This window comes from Rhinolophus hipposideros, assembly GCF_964194185.1.
Source record: "Rhinolophus hipposideros genome assembly, chromosome: 5".
NCBI lineage: Eukaryota > Metazoa > Chordata > Mammalia > Chiroptera > Rhinolophidae > Rhinolophus > Rhinolophus hipposideros.
This window is the reverse complement of record NC_138051.1, coordinates 47,078,259-47,103,966: the sequence shown is the minus strand read 5'-3', so window position 1 is coordinate 47,103,966 and position 25,708 is coordinate 47,078,259. Positions and strand designations below refer to the sequence as shown.

The 25,708-nt window shown below is 42.4% G+C and overlaps 1 protein-coding gene and 1 pseudogene across 2 annotated transcripts in view; one reads left to right on the top strand and one right to left on the bottom strand.

Moving 5' to 3' along the window:
* Positions 1-23,951, top strand: part of ONECUT1 (one cut homeobox 1) — a 35,385-nt gene extending 11,434 nt beyond the window's left edge. The window contains exon 2 of the mRNA XM_081047989.1: positions 23,113-23,951. Coding sequence (XP_080904115.1) covers positions 23,113-23,405 — 293 coding nt within the window. The 3' untranslated portion in view covers positions 23,406-23,951. The remainder of the gene's footprint in view (positions 1-23,112) is intronic.
* Positions 4,087-4,432, bottom strand: LOC308497347 (large ribosomal subunit protein eL33-like; annotated as a pseudogene). The gene has a single exon. The product of its transcript is annotated as a large ribosomal subunit protein eL33-like (transcript).
* Positions 23,952-25,708: the final 1,757 nt, after the last annotated feature.

The window sequence follows — 25,708 nt, the reverse complement described above, 5'->3', positions numbered from 1 at the left end:
GGCTGAAATCCCTTTGCAGAAGATTTCTTGAATCTGAGTTATTACAGATCTAGAGGCCTGTTTCTACCCTCGGGCAGCTGAATGACACGATACCTCCCTGTCAGTAACAGACGCCTTCTCCAAAGCTGTCGTTTTCAATGGTGGGGAGGGGTGGCAGAGAGTTTCCTATCCCTGTAGGGGAACAAATCAGATTCGTGGAGGAGAGGTGCGGAATACATGTTGGATAAAAAGCCTCCCAGGTGAATCTACTGTAACTGCAAGTTGAGAATTAGAATATTATTTAAGAATTTAAGAGCAAATGACTTTTTTTGCCCCTTTATCATTTATTTATTTTACTCTTTTTCTGGAATAACCTATATCTCCATAGCTTAATATATATAATAGTAATATTATATAATATATACTGTGTTATATATCACTATATAATATTTGACTTATTTTTATCTCTTTTGAAATCAAAAGTTTACTCCAAAATTCAAGATTCCTGTAGGAATAATTGTTTCCATATAAAAAATTATTACTGTTCTGTTGGTCCTTCCCACTCAAAGTGTGGTTCCAGGAGCAGCAGCACGGGCCCTCACTGGGAACTTGGAGAGAAGTGCAGACACACTCTCAGATTCCACTCCTGACCTACCGACTCTGAATGAATCTGCATCTTGACAAGATCCCCAGGAGATTCACATGCACATTAAAGTCTGAGAAACACCACTGAGGGTCATATCACATCATCCAAAAGGTCTGTTTTCTTTCATTCTCCGAAACACCGATTGGGTGCCTCCTATGTGCCAGGCACTGGGCTAAGTGCTGGGGCTCAAAAAGGAATGATGTGTCATATCCAAGAGGAACTCGGGGAGGATGCGTGCAGGCAATAAATATTTACAGTATCTCTGATGAGTGCTTTCACCTAGGTAAGAATAAACTTCTGAGAGCAGGAAAGGAAACTGGCAAGAAGACTGAAAAGAGACTACAAAGAACCTAGTATTTCTGTGTAGCCCTAGGGATTTGGACATATGATAGCAGGAACTAAAGGAAGTTGTTTCTCTAAGGGAGCGAAGTTGTGGGATTTGTGCTGTTGAAAAGCCAGCTTGAGTGGGAGATGATAGGAGACAAGGCAGTAGCAGGGGACTAGATAGGAGGGGTGGCAGTAGATTATGGAGGTCTGATTGTATGTCATTGTCAGCAGAGGTGGAGAAAATAGGTGGCAAAATCTGAGAGATATTTCTAAAGTCAAATTGAGAAGACATCGTGGAGAGCAAAAATGAAAGAGGAATTGACCCTTGTGCTTCTGACTTGAGAAGCTGGGTGTTTGGGCACACCTTTAGTTATAGAGTGGCTATGGTAATGTAAATATAAAGTTATAACATTTCAGCATAGCCAATACTCTCAGTCTGTGGCCTCTGTACATAATTGATATATAAAATCAGGTAAATTGTCTCTGCCTCACCAGAACATGTCACTTAATGGAGGCAATGTGATATTAGCCTGCTGCTAATGAGGTAAAGATTGTGGGTTCAGTGCTCTGGGTCTGGTTTTCACTTCGCAGTGTTGGTGGGCAGTAATGGGCACTCTCATTCTAGCCAACTGCCTGCCGTTGGGTACACAAGAGCCACGCAGAACCAGTGTAAAGGATTAGCCCCCATCCATTCCTGGTAGTAAAGAAACAGAGTAATGTGCAGTAACTGTTGGTCAGAGCCATCGGTCTATAAGTGAAGACAATAGGAGAGGAGATAGAAACACAGGCCTGTTGGAGGGGCAGACAAGTGTTGGCAAGTCTTGGTTTTAGCCTCTTTCAAATCAGTTTGGGAAAGGAACTAAGTCTTTCTTATAAGAAAGAAAATGTTGTGTTTTTCTATCGTAGTTATTTTCATGGTTGCCCATGAGCCCCAAATTTAAAAAAAAATTGTTTTTAATTAGTAAATATTTATTTTTGAATACATACTAAGGGCACATCATTTTTAAAAAGTTAAACAGCATAAAAAGGTATAGAGAAGAAACTAAGTTTTGCTCCCAACCTATTCCCTAGTTACTCAGTCCACTTCCCCTGGAAACAATCCCTGTTACCGATTTCTTATGTATTTGATAGATAGCCTATGGCTTTTCAAGTGTGTGAACATACTTGTGTGTGTGTGTGTGTGTGTGTGTGTGTGTGTGTATCCATCTTTTAAAATAATCAAGGGCCTCGTCCATCTCCCACACAATAACTTTCTAGGGAAAATAGTGAATGCCTCTTGCTTCCTCTTAAATTCTGTCTTCTGACTGGCAGTCCTTCCTAGAAATACAGAGGGTGCCAAAAAAAAGTATACACATTTTAAGAAAGGAAAACTGTATTAAAATTGTAATAATATATACCGATAACAAAAGATGAATACAAGTCACGTTTGACTTCTGCAATTACAAGAGGTGCTCAAAGTGGTTACCATCAGCATCCAGACACTTCTGATTATGGCAACTACTGCTTGAGCAATGTTGACCAAAGTGTCCACTTGTATACATTTTTTGGCACCCCTGGTATGTTTACATGCCTGGCAAGGTACTGCCCAGTGCAATTATCTAAGCAGTGAAATTAAAGGAGTAGCACAGGGTGACCATCCTTCTGAGTATGTTGAAAATGGTCTCAAGTGCTACAATGGTGGTCCCTTTAATCCAGCTCTTTTATGAAAGACAATTCAATGTATGAAACTGGTCCAAAAGTTAATCTTATGAAAATATATTCTAGCTACCACCCAGCCTCCCTACTTTAAAGTAGTACACCCAGAAACAACTACTTTGTCATTTTAGAGCCTTCAACACAAGGGTGAAGATTTTTTTCTAGCATGTTAATTATTGCACTGTGTATGTATAATTTTGGATCCTGCTTTCATCATGACATAGCCCTAGTAATTTTTTTTACCCTTTTTGCATACTTACCATGTCCAACACCTTGTATCTTATTTTTGTAACTTGCTTTTTAATTCCAATGCTCTTTTTTTTTTTTTTTTTTTTGTTGTTGAGAGCCCACTGGCCCATGTGGGAATCGAACCGGCAGCCTTCGGAGTCAGGAGCATAGAGCTCTAACCGCCTGAGCCACCGGGCCAGCCCCGATTCCAATGCTCTTTAAAAAATAACTTCTTTTTGTAAAAGTATTACATATTAATTTTAAAAAGAAGACAAGAATCACTCATAGAAGAAGACAAGAATCACACAGAGATTCTTTATTGTGAATATCCTTCCAATAGTTTTTCAATGGGATGATACATACATAGTGCTTTGCAACTTTTGAAATTAAAATTCCCATTATTAAATATATGGTGGGATATTTGAAAATACATAAAAGGATAAAGGAGACAATAAAAATCCCTGGTAATTCCACCATCCCTGGCCCCTCCCACATATCTCATAAGTAGCATGCATTCATTCAAGAGATATGTAGTGATAGAGTGTTCACAGTTTGCAAGACAGCAGAGAAAGAGGTAAATCCATCCCTCTGCTCTTGAAGTACTTTATGTTAGAAAACTTACGCATTTTCTGTTTTAAAGCTATACTATGGTTTAATCCATCCCCTATTTTTGAATACTTGGGTTGGTCCATACATTGATTGGGTAAACACAAATTTTTATGACTTTATAATATTTTAGAAGTATCATGATTTACACAATGTCTTCAACAACCTTTCCTATCATTGGACATGTCAATGATTTCAGGTTTTTTTGTTTGATTTTGTTTTGCTATCATTAATGAATGACACAGAAGTCAGCACCATTATACATATGACTTTACTGAAATAATGTTTCATCTTTCAAATTAATTTTTCTCCAATTATTAAAGTAATGCATGTACAAGGAGAACTTGGGAAAATATGAAACATTATACAACAGAATCAAATCATCTGTAATTTCATAACCCAGAGATAATACCTGTTTGTATGTTAGTTTGTTTTCTTCTAGCTTTTTAAAAGTTACATAAATAAGATACATTTAAATTTTTTATTTTTCACAAAATTGAGCTCATAGAGAATTTACTATTGAACATATCTCAATGTCATTAAATATGCAAAAGCATGATTTTGTTTCAAGAGAATAAATCCACTTTGTTTACTTTTCAGTAAGTTTAAATCCTTGAGGGGTACAGCATTACACGGATGCTATGTCCTATGGCTTTAGCAGGAAAATTGCTTCGGAATTTGGCACGAACCATGCCACTGTTTCCATGAGCACGAGTTCCGTTCCCCCAGATTACTCTGGTTTTGTTCGGTTTGCCACCAGGAGTCACGGTGTTGTTCTTTGCCTTGTACACATACGCACATCTCTTGCCTAGATAGAATTCATTTCATTTCGAGCATAAACGCCTTCAGTTTTCAGAAGAGCTGTGTGCTCTCTCTGGTTCCGGAGACCCGCTTATAACCAGCAAAAACGGCTTTGGACCACAGCCTTCCAGACACATTTGTCATTTTAGAAGTCCTATTTCCAGCAGTCCTCCACAGGCTCCAAGATGGTGGAAAAAGCAAAAGCATGATTTAAACACATTTTTATTTGGAAATTATTTCAAAATTTTTAAAGGTACAAAAATAAAATAGTACAAAGAACATCCATATACTCTTTACCCAATTGTTAACATGACCAATTGCCCAATTGTTAATATTTTGCCCTATTTATCATTTGCTTGTGCATGTTCTCTCTCTCTCTCTCTCTCTCTCTCTCTCTCTCTCTCTCTCTCTCTCTCTCTCTCTCTCTTCATGTATAGAATATTTTTTTCATGAACCACTGTAGGGTAAATTACATATATCATGGTCCTTTATCCCTAAATACTTGATCATATTTCCAAGAGTAGGGATATTCCCTTATAGAGCCACAGTTTGCTTTTGCCAGTGGACCCAGTAATGTCCTCCTGGCATTGTTCTCCTCCAGTACAGGATTCAGTCTCACACTGAGTTGTCATATATCTTCTTTTTCTTTAATCTGAAATATTTCCACAGCTTATTTTTATCTTTTGTAACATTGACATGTTTGAAGGATACATTCCCTACTTTTTAAAAAAGATACCTTTCATTTTGTGTTTATCGTATGTTACCTCATGGTAGATTGAGGTGATGTTTTCTTGTCCAGAAAACTGCATCGAGAGGTGTTTCCTTCCTAGGCGATTTCATTTGGAGGCCCAGGAAGTCTGACTGTCCTTCACTTAACTGGTGAGTTCATTTTGATCACCCAGTCAAGGTACTAATTTCTCCACTATATAATCACTGGGCTTCTTTCCCTCCCTTACAGTTAATATGCAACCTGTGGGGTGACACTTTAAGATCATGCAAATATCCGATGCCTCATCAAAATTTCTCATAGAGTTAGCATTTATTGATTCTTGTCTGATCTAGTCTTTATCACAATGGTTTCAAAATGATTTTCCATTTCCAGCACTCGTGTTATGTTTAACAGTCAGCTCTCATCTTTCCACTGTGAGCAAGAGTCCCCTTTCCTCTCATTTCCTTATCCATTTATTATTGGTATAAATTCATACATTCCTTTTGTCCAATAGTTTATAATTCATTATTGTACTTAACTATTTTGGTGCTCAAGTTATCCCAGGTTTGACCAGTGGGAGTCCCTTTAATCTGGCGCCTTCCTGCATTCTCCTATCTTTGTTTTTTTTTAACTTTATGACATCATAATAAGATGTTTCAAGCTCATCTGTTACCTATCTTGCCCCAGCCCTAGAATCAGCTTCTTCTTTGATGAGCCCTGATTTATTTTGGTGGGAATGGTATTAGAGACCAAGAAGACTTGGGCAACTAGGTGTGCTCATGGCTACTAGGGTGACTTTGTTTTTTGGCCAAAAACAAGGAAATCATAGAAAAAGCATCTGTATTTACACACATGAGCGTATATATACACATTCATACATACAGAATACATATGGGCACATAAATATGCTTATATGCATATTTTTAAAACCATGAGTTCACACCAATACCTCCACATTCCATTGTGGTCTATCCCCATAGGATTTTTTCTTGCCTTCCGCTATTCCATATTTGTACGTCCCTTCCTCTACAGTGAGAACCGGCTACCCAATAATCTCTCTCTCTCTCTCTCTCTCTGTTTCTCTCTCTCTCTCACACACACATTTACTCATTTACTCTGTCCTATAATTCATCTAAAATACTTTCAAAATTGCTTTGCCCATACTGCTAAATAAATAAACCTGCTAAAAACTTTTTTATGTAAGATTCCCCTGCCATTTTCCCCCACGTTCGTTCCAGCATCACTTGGGACTTGGTTAAATCCTACTGAGTCAGAAACTCTGGGGTAGAACCTAGTAATCTATGTTTTAACAAGACCTTGATGTGATTCTAATGCATGCTAAAGTTTGAGGAGCACAGCCTGAAATACACAGCCTGGGTTTATGGTATTGTTATGTGTGAGCCCACGTGCCCATGTGTTATTATGTAAAATCATACTTTCAACATGTTCAAAATGTAACAGCCACAAAACAGATCCAGTGTAGACTGCTGGGGTCCTTTTGTCACATGGATGTGAAGCTATCGACGTAAAAGAAAATACACCTCCAGCTGTCCTCCTGTGCCAGCCAGGTGGAGGATCAACCAGGAGGAAGGGACAGGAGGGGAGGGTAAAGGGCCCTTGGCTGGAGTGGGTACTCTCCACCACAGCTGCTGCCCTCCACACTCCACCCTTCTGCTTTAGCCATGTGCAGCAAACTCAAGATGGAGGAAGTTCTGTTAGTGTTAGAAAGCTCACAGCCATTAATCTGATACTTTCCCCCAGTTGTCACGCGACCTCCTCTCTTCTCAGACTCACAGAACAAAACCCTCTGCCTCTCTCATTGAACACCTTGGACAGTTCCACCTCCGGGCCTGTCCCAACACACACACATCCATTTCTTTTCCTCTGCAGATCGTCTGTGACAATCACTGGAGCTGGATTTTACAGTGACAATTTTGTTGTGGAGAGAGGGAAAAGGGTTAGCTGGATCTTCCCCAACCCCACCAAAAGATCCTGCCAAGCAGGCTTTCCAAGAGCTAAAATCAGAGGGATTACCTTGTGCTCTTCTTAAAGTACAGATTCCCAGGCCACTCCTAAAATTCTCATTCAGTCTGTCTGTATTTTTGACAAATATGGGGCATGATTCTTTTGATCTTGGCAAGTTTTGAAATACTACCCTAGGAGCAAGTGTCTCTCAAACTTTATCAGGCAACTAAATTATCTGGGAAGCTTGTTTAAAACGTCTGTTCATGAGTGCCACTCTTGGAGAATGCAGTCAGCAGGGCTAGAGGACGGTGTTTTCTGCATCTGGAGTACCCTAGACCCCGGTTATGCAGAGTAGTCCTAACCAGCAGCTGGCCATCACCTGGAAGCTTGTTAGATGTACAGAATCTCAGGCCTGGCCCAGACCTGCGGAATCAGGATCTTCATTATAATAAGATGTCCAAATGGTTCAAGTTTGTACATTCAAGTGTTAGAATCACTTGGGGAGCTTCCAGAAATCTCACGTGATTCCAATTTGTAGCTAAGGCTAAGAATTTTGAGGGTCCTTCCAGCCTCTTCCACTGCAGAATTCGGGCTGGCCCTGAAGTCCACAGGGAAAGAATGATACCCTCACCCATGAATCCAGGGCACCAACAGCCAGAGGGCCTACTCAAAAAGCCCAATGACTAGGCAGTTGCTAGAGGAAAAAGAAACAAAATGGTATTTCATTTCACCTTATTTGTAAAGCATTCTTCATCTAAGTCCTTCATCCCTTGAATTTCTCTGAGATTATTCCCCTGGAGTCCTCTCACTAATTTATTGTATGGTTTCCACTGCATAGACTCTGTTGCTGACATTATCCATAAATTGGATCCTTATCAACTCTGTATTTGACTAAGGCATATGGACCAATCCCCACCAGAGTTAGCAAGGACAGACACAGATAGCATCCCTCTGCCTTCTGGTACCCAGTGAGCAGGGTACCTCATCTGAGCAGGGCTGGTTGTCCTATTCCCAGCTCATTTAAATGCCCCAGCCCAAATTCAGCCCCCTCATCCTACCCTGCACCTTCTGCTCTTCCAGCTGTTACTCCAGCCTCCTTCTTCCCTGGGCCCGAACACTGTCTAACTCAATCATAGGAATGGTGGCAATACCAGCTTCCTTCACCAGGGGCCCAGCCCCCTTTCATTGACTTCTCAATGACAATTGAGAAATACCCCTCACCGTGCCATTAAAGTGCTTCAAAATAATTATCCAGCAAAACGATTAAGGACATTTCATGGAACAGCATTCTATGTACATATTTTCAAAAGATAAAGACTTGTGTCTTAGGTATCTCTATTTTCTATGGGGCCACATCCAACTTACGCAACACGATGCTAAATATGACAAAGAAATAATCCACGGTCTACCTTATGGAGTTCATGATCTACTGAGAGAGACAAGTAGGTGAAAAACGAGTTATCCAGGGGTCTCCATGAGCATTGAATATAGCAGTTCTCCCTGGATGGGAGAGGAGGTGGAGAAGGCTTAGCAGAAAATGAGATGCTTGAGTTGGGTCTTGATTACATAGGGAAGTTTTTGTATGGAAAAGAAAGAGAAGGAAGGACATTCTTGGTGGAGGAAACAGCTTGAGCAAAAGAATAGGCGTATAAAAGTTCATATATATTTAGGACTGACTTCTGAGTACCCACTACTATGGGTACTACTGTGGGTAGTGGGTGGGCAGTAGAGAGAAGTGAGGTGGGAAAGGTGGTTGGGGTCAGTGTTAAGATCCCCGAATATTATTGTAGAGCAGCCATCAAGAGCTTTCGTCTCAGGCTTTTGGGAGACCCTTGTAAGGCTAATTGTATAGAACAAGTCATTAGGAGAATATCATTTACTATTGAACTCTACTGACAATTTTCCATAAATGCAAACCACTAATTTGAAATTAGTTGTGGGAAATGTCTGATGATTTAGTGAAAAGTCAAAACTGTAGGTTATTTTTGAAGGAATTCCATTTTATAATTTTCAATTGCTGTCAAAATTATAAGGTATTATATACAGCTATTCATTCAAGAAATGGAATCATGAAACTAAGACTTAGAATTTACAATAAGCTTATATGCGATAACCATGCATAATAAGCATGTAATTCATCAGGTGTGCCGTTTGTTTTGACTCTTGTGGAATCAACATAATAACTAGGGCATCAACATGAACTACTTCCAATTATTAATATCACATATTTCCAAACTATTAAGGGGTTCTTTAAGATGAAGGATACTGATCTAATAAAGCCCCACTGGATAAGGTACTAACAGAAGTTTAGAAATCAGAATTCCTGAGCCAACGTTTCGGAAAAGAGCCACATTACCTTTTGTTACTGACTGGACAAGCCAGTGCAAGGCAGCAGATTCTCTTCCCGCTGGTCCCTTCGAAGCTGTAATGTCGGGAAAGAGTTTCATGGAGGGAAGGGTCAGGGGTGGGTGTCTCTTCCTGTGAGTATCCAAAAGCTTGAGCCTCTGCCAAGGAAAATGTGAGCATGAATGGCCAGCAAGACCATGACGCAAGTATAATAGGCGTATCAAAATGTCTTCATCCGTTGAGGAGTCCCAGTTCACCTTTCTATCTCAGCTGCAGCTATGCCAGAGGGAACACAGAACAGAAGAGAGAAAACAGTTTGTGGGGAGAAGAACTGAGAGTCTAGAACACAGGAGAAGAGCTGTTGAGAAGCCATGGAAAGTGAAAACCGGTACAGCAGGCCCTCCAATAACAGTTTCCTTATAATGATGATAAGATGCTGAGGAACTTAACTCCTGTTTATATCAATTCGCCTGTGCCAAAATGGGTTTCGTTCTGACGGTTTGCTTAAAGTTACAGAACTTATCGAGGACATTAAATGAGGACTTACTATATGAGTCTCCGCTTTCCCCCCAGCTGTGCCTAAGGAATACCCAGGCCACAGCTGGTCTCCTCTGGTACCATCACTCTGCCCCACACTAGCTCTAATCCCAGCTCCACCATTTACTGTTTGGGTGAAGTTAATCCATTTCCTTTACCTCTGAGCCTCAGGCTACTCATTTTTAAACGAGAGATAATAATAGTAAGGACCTCTCATCATTGTTGTGAGGTCCTGTAAGGTGATAAGGGGGGGGGGGCTTAGTACAGGGGAAGCAGCCATTTGTTTCTGGTTATCCTGCCCCACCCCTCTTGGCCCAGGCAGCCTCTGCCCTCCTTTGTTCACAAGGTCCAATCCCCCACCTCTCCTGGACTACAAAAGAGAGGTCAGTGGAAATATTTGATATGCTGGCTCCAGAAGGACTCCATGCAGCAGATGCAGCAAAAGGCAAGTTTCTGTCCTGGACAGCTCTGTTAAAGAAGCCAATAGGTGGAGTGGTAAGAGGTTTGGGTGACTTCCAGTCAAAATTTGATGGAGCAAACCTCTCCTGGCTTTAATCCACTGCTCCCATCTTTCCTTTTCCGTGGGTCATGTCATTGGCCTTCAGCTTCCTGTCAAAGCAGATATGCACATGGAGACAGCTGTCTCGCGCTCCTCTGTGCTCCTTCTGAAACTAGACTCCCTCCTGTCCCTCTCCCAGGTCAGCGGGAGTGTACTGTCCCCTCTGCTGCCTGAACTCCCTCTATCTCTACTTCCACGCAGCCCTCTTTCCTGGATGCGCCCACTGTAGGTCTTTCAGCCTCAGCAAGGCAGGTCTGGTTGACAAGTGGCCTGCTGCCTACGCTGGCCAACTGCTCCTGCCCTGTTCACCACAGCTGCAGGGCCCCAGGCTCCCCTTCACCAGCTGCTTCTGCCCATGTCCCCTTCCTGGGGGAAGTTTTCATGATGTCTCCACCATGCTGACATCTGCCTCTGGGACACAGTGGATTTGGAGGCCCCCCACTAAACAGCTGTGTGCCCACAGGCAAGTTTCCTGCCCTCTGTGACACTGTTTCTTCATCTACAGAAAATGATACCCATTTGTACCTCACCTGAGTCTTGTGGAGCTGTCATGGGAAGCTTTAACAGAGGTGTTTTAAGCACTGCAAAGCAAGATTCGGGAGTGGGTTATAGTGATCATACCTGACTAGGAATGTCTGCTCTTTGTGTGTTTTTATTAGGCCTTTCATGTGTATACCGAGAAGAATTTCCAGAGGTGCCCCGGCTGCCCACAAACTCACAAACGCAAGCAAAACTAGCCTGTGTCCAACAGGCCGGTCACCTGTCTCTTCTCGGCATCACAGTGTCAGACAGTCTGTGCAGGAGTTCGCTTCCTGTGCAGACTGCCCTTGGTAGTATCCATTAGAACTAACGGGAGTTGCTTTTCAAATTGTATGTTGTGCGATGCCCTCTAAATTTGCCACTTAACAGCTGCCTCATTCCAAAAACATTTGGGAGCCCAGCTTGTGAAACTATGCACAGTACAGCCAAATGACTCAGGGCAGAGCAGATAACAGTAAGCCCCAGGACTCTTGCAGTCCAGGCTCTAATCCCGAAGCTGTCGTGGCCCAGCCTCTGGCGGTTTGAACTCCACAGTGGGATCACTGGCCTGTGAAGTAGGCTTAGGAGCAGACCTGCCACGTTTACCTGCCTGGTTCTGCCTTTCTGTCCCTCCCGAACCCTATCTGTTTTACTTGAAATCTGTTTTATTTGCATGGTTGCTCCTCCATGTATATGTATATTGTTCTGTAGAGTGTACTATGAAAAGCACCTTCAGCTATCAAGAGGGGGTCTTTGGGGGCTCAATAGACATAAACAGCTGACCCCTTCTTGTCCTTGCCACCGTCTAGAAGAGAGTCCCTCTCTGTGGCAAATGGGGGTGGGGAGCTTAGGAGGTCAAGTGCAGAGGGCTCACCCCAGGTAAGACCCAGCTACTTCTCTCAGTTTCATTGAGATATGATTTATATACCATCCAATTCACTCATTTAAAGTGTATAATTTAGTGCTTTTTATTAGTCACAGAGCTGTGCAGCTATTACTACAATCGTTTTTAGAACATGTTCATCACCTCCCCCAAAAAGAACCCTCTACCCATGAGGAGTCACTCCCATTGCCCACCCCCCCACTCAGCCATCGGTAATCACCAGCCTGCTTTCTGTCCCTATGGATTTGCCTGTTCTGACCCAACTGCTTTTTCATCCTTTTTTCCCACCCCTGAAGCCTCAAGCTCCCCTGAGCAAGATGTACAGGATGTCCCTGCCAAGCCTATCAGGAATCTGGATAGAATTTCAGGGTGTGCTTTTGCCTTACCAGTGTACCCTACCTGCCCCCAGAGGCGCTCAGCAAAGGAGCTGAGGGCCTTAGCAGCTGCCTGGACCTTCCTCTTCCAAATGCAGGCCGGACTTCTTCTGTGTGACGTGGGACGTCACAGGCGTACCTATTCAAGGATACTTGGCCCTACAGGTTGCAGTTTTCAGTGCTGGCATGGGCCTTTAGGGTAAAAACATTGGGCCTTTAGCAAGCCCCTATTAAAATGCCACGCTGTCTTTAGTTGCCAAGGAGGTTTAACAGTGCCCTGGAAATCTCAGTACCCTTCCCCTTTACTGCTCTCTGCACACCTCCCCTGCAATCATGTTAGGACAGCACACATTGAAGCAGTTGTTTGGAGGGAGAAAATACTTGGCCAGTGTGTAAGGACTCATAGGGTTCAAACCACATATGAATGGGAAGCTGTAGGCGTATAGGCTGTTTTCATTAGATTCAGACTGCCAGATAAATTTGATTTGAATCATTCCCTGGCCCCTCAGGCCTTTCACCCAGAGGCGTGCCTCTCTAAGGTTCTCTATCCAGACTTCACGGCCAAAACTGTCCTCCCCTGTCACGCAGGAGACCCTGCTCGCTGCGCCATTTGTCCTGCTGGGTCTCAGCTCCCACTCCCCGCCCAAGAACGCAGGACACGGTAAGGCCAAACAGGAACACCCACGGAGCCATAGATAGGGGAGTCAAACCAATATATTCTCGCTGGCGGCTGGGCTGGAGACACAGGAAGCAGGATCTACATAATCTGCCTAACAGCAGTCCACGCTTGCCAGCCACCATCTTTCTCGCTAGCCCCCATTCGTATTCCTGCTAGCGTAGCCACAGCCGTTATATTAGTGGCCAATGGCCTACGGGTTACAGCTGACGGCCAACTAGCCACAGCTGCTGGCATCTTTATGATGGCCATTTACTACCCGAGCCAGCACCTTTCTATGTGAGGCCGAGAGCCTGGAAACAGTTTTTTGGGGTTTTGTCCCCACATCCCCTCAGGTTAAGTTCCTAAATTTCCTTCAGCCTATTAAATGCGACAGCTCACAGAGCTGTTGCCAAAATTAAATAATGTTCTAACATGACAGGCACAAGGTTTGCCATTCATTTGGCTCCATTTCCATCTTTTTCTATCGGATAACATGGCTTCCTAAAGCATGCCAACCCCTGATTGTCTGTATGATTATCCACCCCCCAAAAAACAAACACACACTTCTCCATAGTCCTCCTTCATGTAACTAACATAAACTAGAATGTTCTAAAGGACTTTTACAAATTATGTCAAAGAATACCTCAATTGATAAAGTCCAATTTTGTGATCTGACCTGATAATATAGTTTACTGAGCACAGAGGTCTTGCTCCCTCCCTGCCTCATTTGAAGGTGCTCTGCCTCAAAGGCCCTCTCTCCCCAGTCCCGCCCCCGACCCCCAGCCGCCATCTCTGCCTGCCAGGAGTGAGGTGGAGGTAGTGATTATGGAGAGGCTGACAAATGAGGGGGCGTGAACTGGAAGGGTGGCCCAGCTCTCTAGAGTGAACAGCCCAACCCTCACCCCCTGCTCCAGGTGCCCATTTACGATGGAGACCCCTGGAGTCCTGGTCAGGTCTGTGCCGCCTGCTGCTCTCCCTGGTAGGATGTTGAAAGCTATTTACGCACATCCAGTCATAGCGCTGTACCTAGAAGGGACTGCAAGGTATTTCGTCCAGTGCCTTCATCATATAATTAAGGCACCTGGACTCAGTTTGGTTGAGGGAATTAATCCAGTCATTCAGCTAATTCATGACAGAGAACCAGAACTCAAAACTTCTGACAACCTGTGCGATGCTTTTTACAGAAACTTTGTCACCCGTAGACCAGGAATATGGAGCATGCCCCTATTTTACCTGGACTCTCAGTGTACTTTCAGCAGGTACACACTGAAACATTGTGGGGACGGAGCCCCAGAGAGCAGTTTTCACATTCTCGGCCTCAGGTGAAAAGGTGCTGGCTCAGGTAGCAGCCATCAGCTGTTACCGTTAGCCATTAGCCACTGAAATAACTGCCGTGGCTATGTTGGTTGGTGGGTTGGCAGAGAAGTAGATGGCAGATTGCGGATCATGTGGCTCCTGCTTCCTGTGTCTCCAACCCAGCCTCCAGTGAGACCATAGTGGTATGACTCCCCTATCTATGGCTCCGTGGGTGTTCCTTTTTGGCCTCACCATGTCCTGTGTTCTTATGTGGGGAGCGGGAGCTGAGACCCCACATGACAGACATAGCTCTGCTGCCCCCAAGAAGATAGCTTTTCTCTAATTCACAATTGCATTCTATGTGAAGCAGCCAACTCTGGGACAAATAGACCAAGAACATCAGAAAACAAGTTAAACAAATTATCCTACAATTTTAATGAAAAAGTAGAAACTCGGTCAACATATAAAGTACCTATTGTTTGATGGCTCAGAGTCCTAGGAGAGCAAACGCTGAACTGTTTGCAGAGTCTGTGAGATGGTGGTTGTAACTGTTTTCTTCTCCAAAGCTCACAAGCTCAGAAAGTTGAAGCAACTGTGAGGAATGTGAGTTTATGTTTTATCACCTTCATTCAGATGAACGTAGATCTGGATCTTTTGTAGGACTGGCTAATGTCCCTAGAGAGCCAGTACCTGCTGTTTTTGAGAAACCATAAGGATGGAGAAGATACAATGGAAAAGTCAACATTGTGGGTATATATTCTAAAAGGTGGAGTACATGGCGTGGCCAGTTAGCTCAGTTGGTTAGAGCGTGGTGCTAATAACACCAAGGTTGCCGGTTCAGTCCCCACATGGGCCACTGTGCGTCTGCACCTTCCTTAAAAGAAAAATATGGTGATGGAAGGAGAACTGACTCTGGGTGGTGAACACACAATGGGATTTATAGATGATGTCATACAGAATCGTACACCTGAACACTATGTAATTTCACTAACAATTGTCACCCCAATAAATTAAAAAAAGAAAAAAAATAATAAAAGACAGATTACGGTTACCTCGGAAAATGTTTAATAGACTCTGGAAACTAGGATACATTGCAGCTGTACATTCATGGATTCACATGGCTTTCAGGCCTGCTGGGGCCTTAGAACACAGCCTATTCATTTAAAAGATGCAGAAAAAGAGATCAAGTGATGTGTCCAAGTTCATACCACATGCTAGAGACAGAGCAAACATTCCAGCCTGCTGTGAAAATTCAGTGTTTATACTTGCATTTCGACTAAAGAGATATTTATATTTGCAAACATCTAGAATACTCCTTAGGGGTGTATAGTTTTAATAGTCACTTCAATGTGTATTATCTTACTTAATGCTTATTACAGGCCGGTGAGGAAAGAAGGCCTTGTCCTCTGTTTCCCACCTGGGTAAGCTAAGGCTCAAAGAAGATGAGGGACTTTCCTAAGAACACACACCAGTGGCTACAGAGCTGGGACTTGAACTTGAGTCCTCTGAGTCTAAGAAGTTGTAATTATAAATCTGTCTAACTATATAACTGTCCCCCAGGCCAATCTGAGTGCCCATCGACTCCCAGGCAAATTGTTGGCAGACTTTGCATAGCTTGATGAGCACTTCAGATGTTGTAATGTCCTTTGTGTCATTAAATCAGGACAATGGATGTAAGTTGGTACATGAATGCTTGGCTGATAGGTGATTCTAGGATATTTCTGTGTACCATGTTTTATAAAGTGTGGTCTAAGACAGGGCTTCTTAATCTCTATGTAGTGAAGAACTAGTTGTTAGTTTCTAACTTTCATCTGTCCTGAACCAATAATGTTGATAATACAATTTTAAAAATTGTATTACTGGAAAAAACAATCACATACTTGAATGTTGCAGCAATGGCAAACTGCCACACACATTTCTAATTGCTTATTCTCAATTTCCTGTACCGATCTTGCCACCGGTCAGTGACAGTTCAGAGACCAGCACAAGTCTGCCAACCACATTTGGATAGACACTATTCTAAGCAATGCCATTCCTGAGAGAAATTCCCTGAATAAAGAGTTCCTTAATCATATAAGTTTGGGAGACTCCATAAACTTGAAAGTATCTGTGCACGTTAGCAATTAAAGGCTCTGAGAAGTCCTGCATTAAAAAGCTTGTTTAATCATTCAGTAACTCAGCTCTTCCGCAAACTGACCTGAAAAACTCATTGTTCATAGAATACCGTTCAACATCCTGTAGAATTCATATTTCTTGTAATATATTTGGCTCTGTCTTGCAGACTATGGGCAAAGCACAGGCCCCAGGCCTGCTGACAGCCTCTGTCCTTTGCCCAGGTCCTCATGTGCTACCTTTTTTCCTTTAACTCTTTATAATCTTTCACTCTTGCGGTACACAGTCTTTTTACCATCTTTTATGGCTTTTATGCCCCCCACATAGGACTCGCTGTGCGTGAGTGTAGCCCTGGAGGAGATCACAGTCACCTATGGGAGATAGCCTCCCCTCCGCTTTGCCACTGCATACTGTAAATACATCTGCTTGCCGACATTCATGGAGGTGACTCATGACAGATCGTCTTCCTCTTCAGTACCACCTTTCACAAACAATAGGAATCCTCTTCCCTTTAATCTGGTACTATGATAAGTACTTGTCTATTTTTCATGGAAACTACAACCACACAAAAATTGTAACTTTCCCATAAGACACATATATTGCTGTTCTCTAAGCAGCAGTAGCTCTTGTCATGCTCCACTCGCACGCCCTTACTCTCTCTCTCTCTCTACCTTGCTCACTGTGTGGACTCTCATGACCCCCCATCGGTAGTTTCCCACCCTATAACAGGTAATCTGTACCCTGAATTGAATTCTATGGCAATTCCAAAGCACTGCTCTCATTCATATTCTCTTAACAGTCTGATAGCTATCATTCTGCACAAGTTTCTAGAAGTATGATTTTATTTCTGTGGGTTGCTACTCCTAGCCTCCTTGGTGACCCTCAACAAGCTGTAGTCCACTCCCAATTCTACCGATATCTCTGCTTTCTTATTTAGCAACTCCAACTTCTGCACGGAGTTCTTTCCAAATATACCACGTGCATTTAGTCATAGACACCCCCTCTGATATCCACACAGGTACGGAGCTCTCCTAGCCAGGCACGATGCCAGGACACCCTGGAATGTAGAACAAGTCAGCCAGGCTCTCTGCTCTGGGAGAATCTCACTTCCCAGGTTCTGACATGGTGACATCTACCGTGCTCGAGAGCTCGGGGCAGGAACTTCCAAACTGCATTTCCCACCATTATGTATGAGACATTAACAGACAATCGCCACTGCAAAAGGGCCCTGGGTGAAGTAAATTTGGGAAACAGAATTACAGGTGCTAATACATGTTAGGAATTTTGAAGAGGTGGCTACATATCATAGGTTTTTCTAAATGTATTTGATCTGCAAACCATCTTTTCAAGGAACCCCTGTTTCAGACAGTATCATTCCTCTGACGCCATTTGGGAAATGCTGGCTCAGGAGTAGCTTCAGCCCGCTCAATCCTGCCAAATGCCAAGAACCAGATTGGGGTCATTCAAACATACATCCTGGTTAGGTGGAAAGTGGATATCTTTTTGTGATCTCTCTTTGCTCTGCCTTTTGAACGATAAATAAGTTGAGTCTGTACCCAATGCCCAGTTACTTACTTTTCCATAGGTACGTGTTCTGTGTAATTGACCATCTAGAGCCCTAACGACTTCCCAGTTGTAGTCCCAGCCCAGACCTCTCCCCTGAGCTCCAGACTCCATATATCCTGTGGTCCGCTGGATAACACCTATTGGAGATCTTTAACAGGCTGTCCAGCAAGCGCTTCAAATGCACTTTGCTTCACATAAAAGTGATTACTGCCCTCATAAAATTAATTTCTCCATCTGCATTTTCTAATGGCCCCATTGTTACCATCCAACCAGAAACCTGGAAGATATTCTGAATTCCACCCTCCCAGCCAAGTTGTTATTAAGTCCTCTTGATTATACCTTCCAAGAAGGTCTTGAATTTTCCCTGTTTTCCATCCTCAATTTCAATGATCTAATTTGGGACCCTCATTACAGTGGTTTTCTAATAGCTTCTATTTCAGGTCAGGATTTCTGGGAAACAGACTCTGGCTTTCTGCAACTTGCATGCAGAAAGGTTATCAGAGAAAGCTATGGAGAACAACCCCTAGGGGAGGCATGGAGGAGATAAGACCAAGCAGAGGGAGAAGTTGAACTTCAATGTCATTGCAAGAATAGCCTCAACCAATCCTATGGGGTGCTCTGGAACTGGATGACCCTTCAGAACTGATGCAAGGGGTTGTGGTTGGAGAGCCTTAAACCAACACATTTTCAACCTCCACCCTCCATACCAATCCCTATTCCCCCCAACCCCACGCTGGTCTTGGGTATCCCCAACCTCACAACCTGGGTGGTATAACCTTTGGTCAAGGGTGGTTCCCAGAATGGACCTCAGCTGAGAGCCACCAGCTGCCAACTCTTCCAAGCAGGTGGAGGAATTAGTGCCTTAGTCCTGGGGGGCATCAGGGTGGCGTAGCACAACACCCTTATTCATAATATTGCGGCTTTCCAAGTCATCCCCCACAGGACCAGCAGAGGGGTTTATCTAAATTTAATGACACTATACCCTTACTCAGAACCTTTCAATAATTCCTCCTTATCTACAAGAAAATTCAGTTCTGAGCCCTGTCTACCTGTGAAGCCTTGTTTCCCACAGCTTTCCTCCTGGCATGCACTCTTACCTCACTAATACCAACGTACAAGTACGTATCAACCCTTCATGAATGCTGCTCCGCCTGCTCAGTATAGGTTTGTCCCACTTCTCTCACTAGAAAGCTCCTATTCATCCTTCAGGGCCCAGGGTAAGCATCCCCTTTTCAGCAATACCTTCCTTAAGATCCTCAAGCAGAGATAACATCCTTATTCTGTTTTTGTACTCTTGCATTTATTTGCTTACGTGAACACTAGACTGAACTCCTTAAGGGCAAAGTCTGTTGTATTTATTTTTGAATGGGAATGAGTGAGTCAATCAACCATGTGTATCAGTGTTGTATAAAGCTGTGTTTACATGGACTGATGTGAACTAACTGGAGTTGATTTCAGTCTAGTCAGCTCTTTCTTCGGGGACTTAATATAGTTGCCCAGTGAGGGCTGTAGGTCCCTGCAGGGAGGAACTCTATCTGGGGACTCTCAGCTGGTTTGGCATATATATAGCTCAATGTTCTGAGGGAATTGGGTATTTAATAAATACTTCTCATTATGTTGATGCCACCCACTCAGGTTGGGCAAGGGACGTAGCCAGTGACCTATAGTATGTGCTATGACAGGTCTGGCCTGACTTGCCTAAAAATCTCTCTTTTATGACAGGTCTCCCCTCATGTCCATTCTGAAATTCTTTTTTAAAGATTTTTATTTAAATATAGTTAACATACAATATTATATTAGCTTCAGGTGTACACCAGTTATTCATATTTATATACCTAAAGAAGTGATCACCATGGTAAGTCCAGCAACCATTAGACACCACACACTATCACAATATTATTGACTGTGTTCCTATCCTGTACATTATATCCCCATGACTTACTTGTTTTATACCTGGAAATTTGGACCCCTTGTTGCCCTTCACCTTTCCCCTCACCTTTTTTACTTTTCAATTACAGTTGACATTCAATATTATATTAATGTCAGGTGTACAGCAGAGCATTCTGAAATTCTTACCCTTATATTTCTTTTTTTATGCAACTTATTTTTTTAATTAAAATTTATTGGGGTGACAATTGTTAGTAAAGTTAAATAGATTTCAGGTGTACAATTCTGTAATACATCATCTATAAATCCCATTATGTGTTCACCACCCAGAGTCAGTTCTCCTTCCATCACCATATATTGGATCCCTTTTACCCTCATCTATCATCCCCTCCCCCCTTACCCTCTGGTAACCACTAAACTATTGTCTGTGTCTATGAGTTTTTGTTTCTTCATTTGTTTGTCTTGTTCTTTAGTTGTTTTCAGTTTTATATACCACATATCAGTGAAATCATATGGTTCTCAACTTTTTCTGTCTGACTTATTTCGCTTAGCATTATAATCCCAAGATCCATCCATGTTGTTCCAAATGGTACTATTTCATCTTTTCTTAAGGCAGAATAGTATTCCATTGTGTACATATATATAACACAACTGCTTTATCCAATCATCTATCGAAGGACATTTTGGTTGTTTCCATGTCTTGGCCACCGTAAATAAAACTGCAGTGAACATTGGAGGACATATATCTTTACAGATAAATGTTTTCAGATTTTTTGGGTAGCTACCTAGGAGAGGGATTGCTGGGACATATGGTAATTCTATTCTTAATGTTTTGAGGAACCTCCACACTGCCTTCCATAGCAGCTGCACCAGTCAGCATTCTCACCAACAGTGTATGAGGGTTCCTTTTTCTCCGCAGCCTCTCCAACACTTGTTACTATTTGTCTTGTTGATGATAGCCATTCTAACTGGTGTAAGGTGATATCTCATTGTGGTTTTTATTTGCATTTCTCTGATGATTAGTGATGTTGAGCATTTTTTCATATGTCTATTGGCCATTTGTATGTCTTCTTTAGAGAAATGTCCCTTCAGGTCCTCTGCCCATTTTTTAATTGGATTGTTTCTTTTTTTGCTGTTGTTCAGTTGAATGAGTTCCTTATGTATTTTGGATATTAGCCCCTTATCGGAGGCGTTGTTTGTAAAAATCTTCTCCCATTCGGTTGGTTGCCTCTTTTTTTTTTTTCCCCCTGAGGTTGACTCTTTATTTTGTCGATGGTTTCTTTTGCTGTGCAGAAGCCTTTTAGTTTGATACAGTCCCATTCATTTCTTTTAGCTTTTACTTCCCTTGCTTTTGGAGTCAAATTCATAAAATACTCTTTGAACCCAAGGTCCATAAAGTTAGTATGTATGTTTTCTTCTATGCATTTTATTATTTCAGGTCTTATATTTAGGTCTCTGATCCATTTTGAGATAATTTTGGTGTATGGTGACAGATAGCAGTCCAGTTTTATTCTTACCCTTATGTTTCTTAATGATTAAACCAGTGGTCCCTTGAGTGAGGTGAATGTACTCTAGGGCCCGGGCAAACTGATGCATCTGTAGAAGGGATTTCTATGTCTTATACTATATTATATTATATAAGACCCGGTCTTTTATTATAGTAAAATAAGACTGAGTCTTATATTAATTTTTGCTCCAAAAGAAGCATTAGAGCTGATTGTCCGGCTAGGTCTTATTTTCGGGGAAACACAGTAAGTAGCACATGGTTTAAAAAATCCTAGAGACCCTTAGATTGGACTCCGAAGACTGGACTCTCCTTCAGCCTTCATCCATTAGCTTTTCAGTTGATCTGATTGCTGAGCTAATTTGCGCTAATGAGCACTGAAGGCCTTAGGGGAGCTCTGAAATCCAGGATCTGGAGCAGTTAGGAATGAAAGGTAGGGGCAGGCAGGGGGCAACCTGGGGAGAGCACGAAGGCTGCATCTAGTCAGTGCTGGTGAACCATCTGGTAAGGAGTTGAGAACCTGGAATACAAAGAGGCAGAATGTGGAGCAGGAGACAGCAATGGGATGGGCAGCCTACTGGAGGTCTGAGGAGATTTGAAAGAACAACGTCCCTACCTCCACCAGGAACACACCCCACTTGCTTCTCACTGTGATTGGAGCTCATGTCAGAGTATAGCCAGCCAGGTATGAAGATAGCAGTGGCTGCTCCAGAGTGCCCAGGTATGGGGGCTGAGAGGAAGCAGCAATCTGATTGGAGTCAGGGCATAGGAGCATTGGCATAACCAGATCACTGTGTTTACTTGAGTTGTGTAGTTATTTGGGGATCGCTGTAGGGATTGATTGATGGTGGAAATGGAGAGTGGGGGGAGGGTGTTGTTAGCATTGTAGCCCTTAGTGCCTCTTTGGCAAATGGGAGCCAGGTGACATATTAGGCTAGAAAGAGGAGAATGGCATCTGAGACAGGGAAAGACCCTGACCCAGTACCAAACCCTGGGGGCCTGAGGGCTGCATTGGGACGATGTGGCGGAATAGCTGTAGCAGCCACGAAACAGTTTCATGATACAGGACCAAGAGGAATGAGCAGGGAAGGGGCCTTCTCAGTGGGAGATGGGGTAAGGGCAGAGGGGGACTCCACCAGCAAGTCTTTCATGACGAGCAAAAAGGAGGTGCAGAGAGATCCCAAAGGTGAACATGCCTAACATGACAGGGTTAGCCCTGATGGCGAGGAAGCAGCCTTCACATCTGCACAGGTCCTGGGTCCACTAAAGAATCAGTGGCAGGCCGTTGGATGGGCAAGGTAGGACATTACGTACAGTTTTCGTATATACAGTGTTTCCTAGAAAGTAAAGAAAATCCGAGGGGAAACCAATGCAATTTCTTTTTATTTGGTTTGTAGACTCTCGATTAGGCTCTTAGTGTTCTACCAGCACAGACTGGAAACCTTTGAGGACTGCAACCGCTTCTGGTGGATCTGACTTTGCACTTCAGTTAACATAAACGTTTACATGTACTATTCTATATATCCTTACCACAACCTAGCCAAGTAGATATTCTATCCATTTTGCAGATGGTGATATAAAAATTCAAACCATATGTTTGTTTAGCCAGAACCCTATATTCTGCAGCTGGGGACTCTGAGGCCCAGGATGGGGTTAGAATTGCTTTACCTCAGACAAAGTGCAAATAGTTGTCCAGGCTAGGACTCATGGGCAGGACTCACAGAACTCCACCCCCTCCTAATTCTCCATCCTTTTGTTACAGTTCCCTCCCAGCCCACCATGGTGCTAAAATCAGAGATCAGCAGACAGAAAGCAGGTGGGCGTGAGGAATGGTTCACGAATTTTATTGGCTCTGCCTTTCCACTCTTGATTCTCCCTGGCAGTTGGTTCTCACAGTCTCTATGTTTCTTTGCAGCGTGCAAAAGGAAAGAGCAAGAACACGGGAAGGATAGAGGCAACACACCCAAAAAGCCCAGGCTGGTCTTCACAGATGTCCAGCGTCGAACTCTACATGCAATATTCAAGGAAAATAAGCGTCCATCCAAAGAATTGCAAATCACCATTTCCCAGCAACTGGGGTTGGAGCTGAGCACCGTCAGCAACTTCTTCATGAATGCCAGAAGGAGGAGTCTGGACAAGTGGCAGGACGAGGGCAGCTCCAATTCAGGCAACTCATCTTCTTCATCAAGCACTTGTACCAAAGCATGAAGGAAAAACCACGAACTAAAACCTCGGTGGAAAAGCTTTAAATTAAAAAAAAAAAAAAGAAAAAAAAGAAAAAAAAATTTTAAGAGACCAGGACCTCAAGATAGCAGGTTTATACTTAGAAATATTTGAAGAAAAAAAGTGTTATTTATAGTCCAAAGAAACCAAAGACTTAGCTCACCTGCATTCTGACTTTGTTCGGAGACACATACTTCAGCGGGGCGACGACTTGGCAAGAAAAATTATGAGCAGGAAACCACCACTGGATCTCACACCTTCCGTCCATGATCATTCTCTCTGTGCTTGGCTATTTCGTGGTTTGGGGCATAGTAATTGTGAGCCACTGAGTGGACGTCTTTTAAGATCGGACTTTCTCATCTGTTGCACCGCTCCATGGAGGTGTATGGTGTCTCAGTACTGTATGTGGGTGTGTGGGTGCGTGTGTGCACACACACGCACATACACCCACACACACACCACCAGTGGTTAGGGACTTAGGCAGGGCTGGTCTTCAGGAAGGGTTGTGCTATAGGAGTGCAACCAACACAGTGTGGGGTTGTCTAAGTTCATTGGATTAGGAATGTGATTTCGCTCATGTAGCCTAGCGTTTGAACCTGCCAGGCCCGCAACCTACATGCAGATTCAAACCCAGCAAAGAAAATTCGAATGACACCTAAACCAGTGCATTCTCTTTGTTTGTTAAGGAATGTTCAGATATTTTTTAAGAAATGAAACAAGAGTCCATCCATAAAAAAAAAAAAAAATCACCTAGGTACCAAAGAACACACTTAATATTATAGTGCAGGTATTTTATCGCAATGATTTTAATAACCAAAGCTATTTTTACACAAGATACTATGTAAAGTTATACGTATGAACTGATCTAGCTGTAATACACATGCCACGTAGAATCATGACTATTATTTACGACTCTTGAAGCATTTGAAATATTAGTTTTCAGAACTGGCAAGAAAGAATGTAGCTTCAGGGAAGCAATTAATATCACACCAGAGAGGGCAATGCAGAATACAAATACATCCAGATGGCATACTCCCTTTCGGGATCCATAAAAGTCACTTAAGTAGACATGTAGACACGATTCCAGAATCATTTTGTAGCTGAGAAAACCTGGGAATTCTTCCAAAGTAGGACTCCGATTTGTAAACTAGAAAATCAAGTTTAACAGGGCAGGTAACTAAATTAGAAAATTTATTCAAAGTAATGCCTTTTAGTAAAAGACTACTGAATAAAGGACTCCATGCTTAGATTAACTTGACATGTTTGCTGTATGCATTTGACACCAAATGCTTTTTGTTAATACTTTACAAACACAAATAAAGTGAGCAGACCAACATTATTATTAGAATGTAAACTATTCAATATTTTAATCATTTAAAAAATATGATCAAACTGATTTTATGGCTAATCCAAGACATTTTATGACTTGGACATCAATAAAAATAGCGGGTGCAACCAAGAAATGGTGGGAAAAGCCAGTGTTCTAGTAAAAGACAAAACTTTGGATTCTATATGTCTTAACATATTTATTTCACTAAGCATAGCCTCCAAAGCGTACTACATTCTTTCTTGCTACTGCATTAAGCTGGAAGTTTTATAACATAGATTCCACTCTCTAACAGGGACAGATAAAAACTAGACCTGAACCTCCAAATATAAAAATTTAAATTTCTCTTTTCCCAAATCACTTAACCAGGGCTATAGAAATCAAGGCAAAAAAATTTTTTTTAGTAGTACCCAAGTGAATCACTTGATGCGTTCCTCCCCCCCCCCCATTCTCTCTTAATTTAATTGAATTGTAACTCATATAAGTGGATGCCTTTTGTACTAGTATTAGGTAAAGAACTGGGTACTCTTGGTTAATTAGCACACCTAACTAGAAATATAAAATTAAATGTTACCTCAACAATATGTTGTTTTTTGAGATTCATTAAAATGCTAAAGAAAAAATAATCAAATCATCTTGACATAAAACCTAACTCCTTAGGATCAAATTTCAGCATCTTATCTAGGTTTAGAAAAGGCAGGGACCTGGAGAAATGAGGCAAAACCAACAAGCCATCTGCGTCTCCTTCATGTCTGCTGTAGAATGACAAAAGGAAACCAACACACACTTCCCATTTAATGAAATAGTGCATTTGCCTTGACACATTTTGTCTTACTATTGTTTTTCAATCTCACCCCAAATTCCACCTTAAAACTTTCCCTTATAATATGGCACAATTATAATTCAGTTATTAAAAGAGACCATTTAAACCCTCCAAGATTCACTAAAAATTTAATCTTGT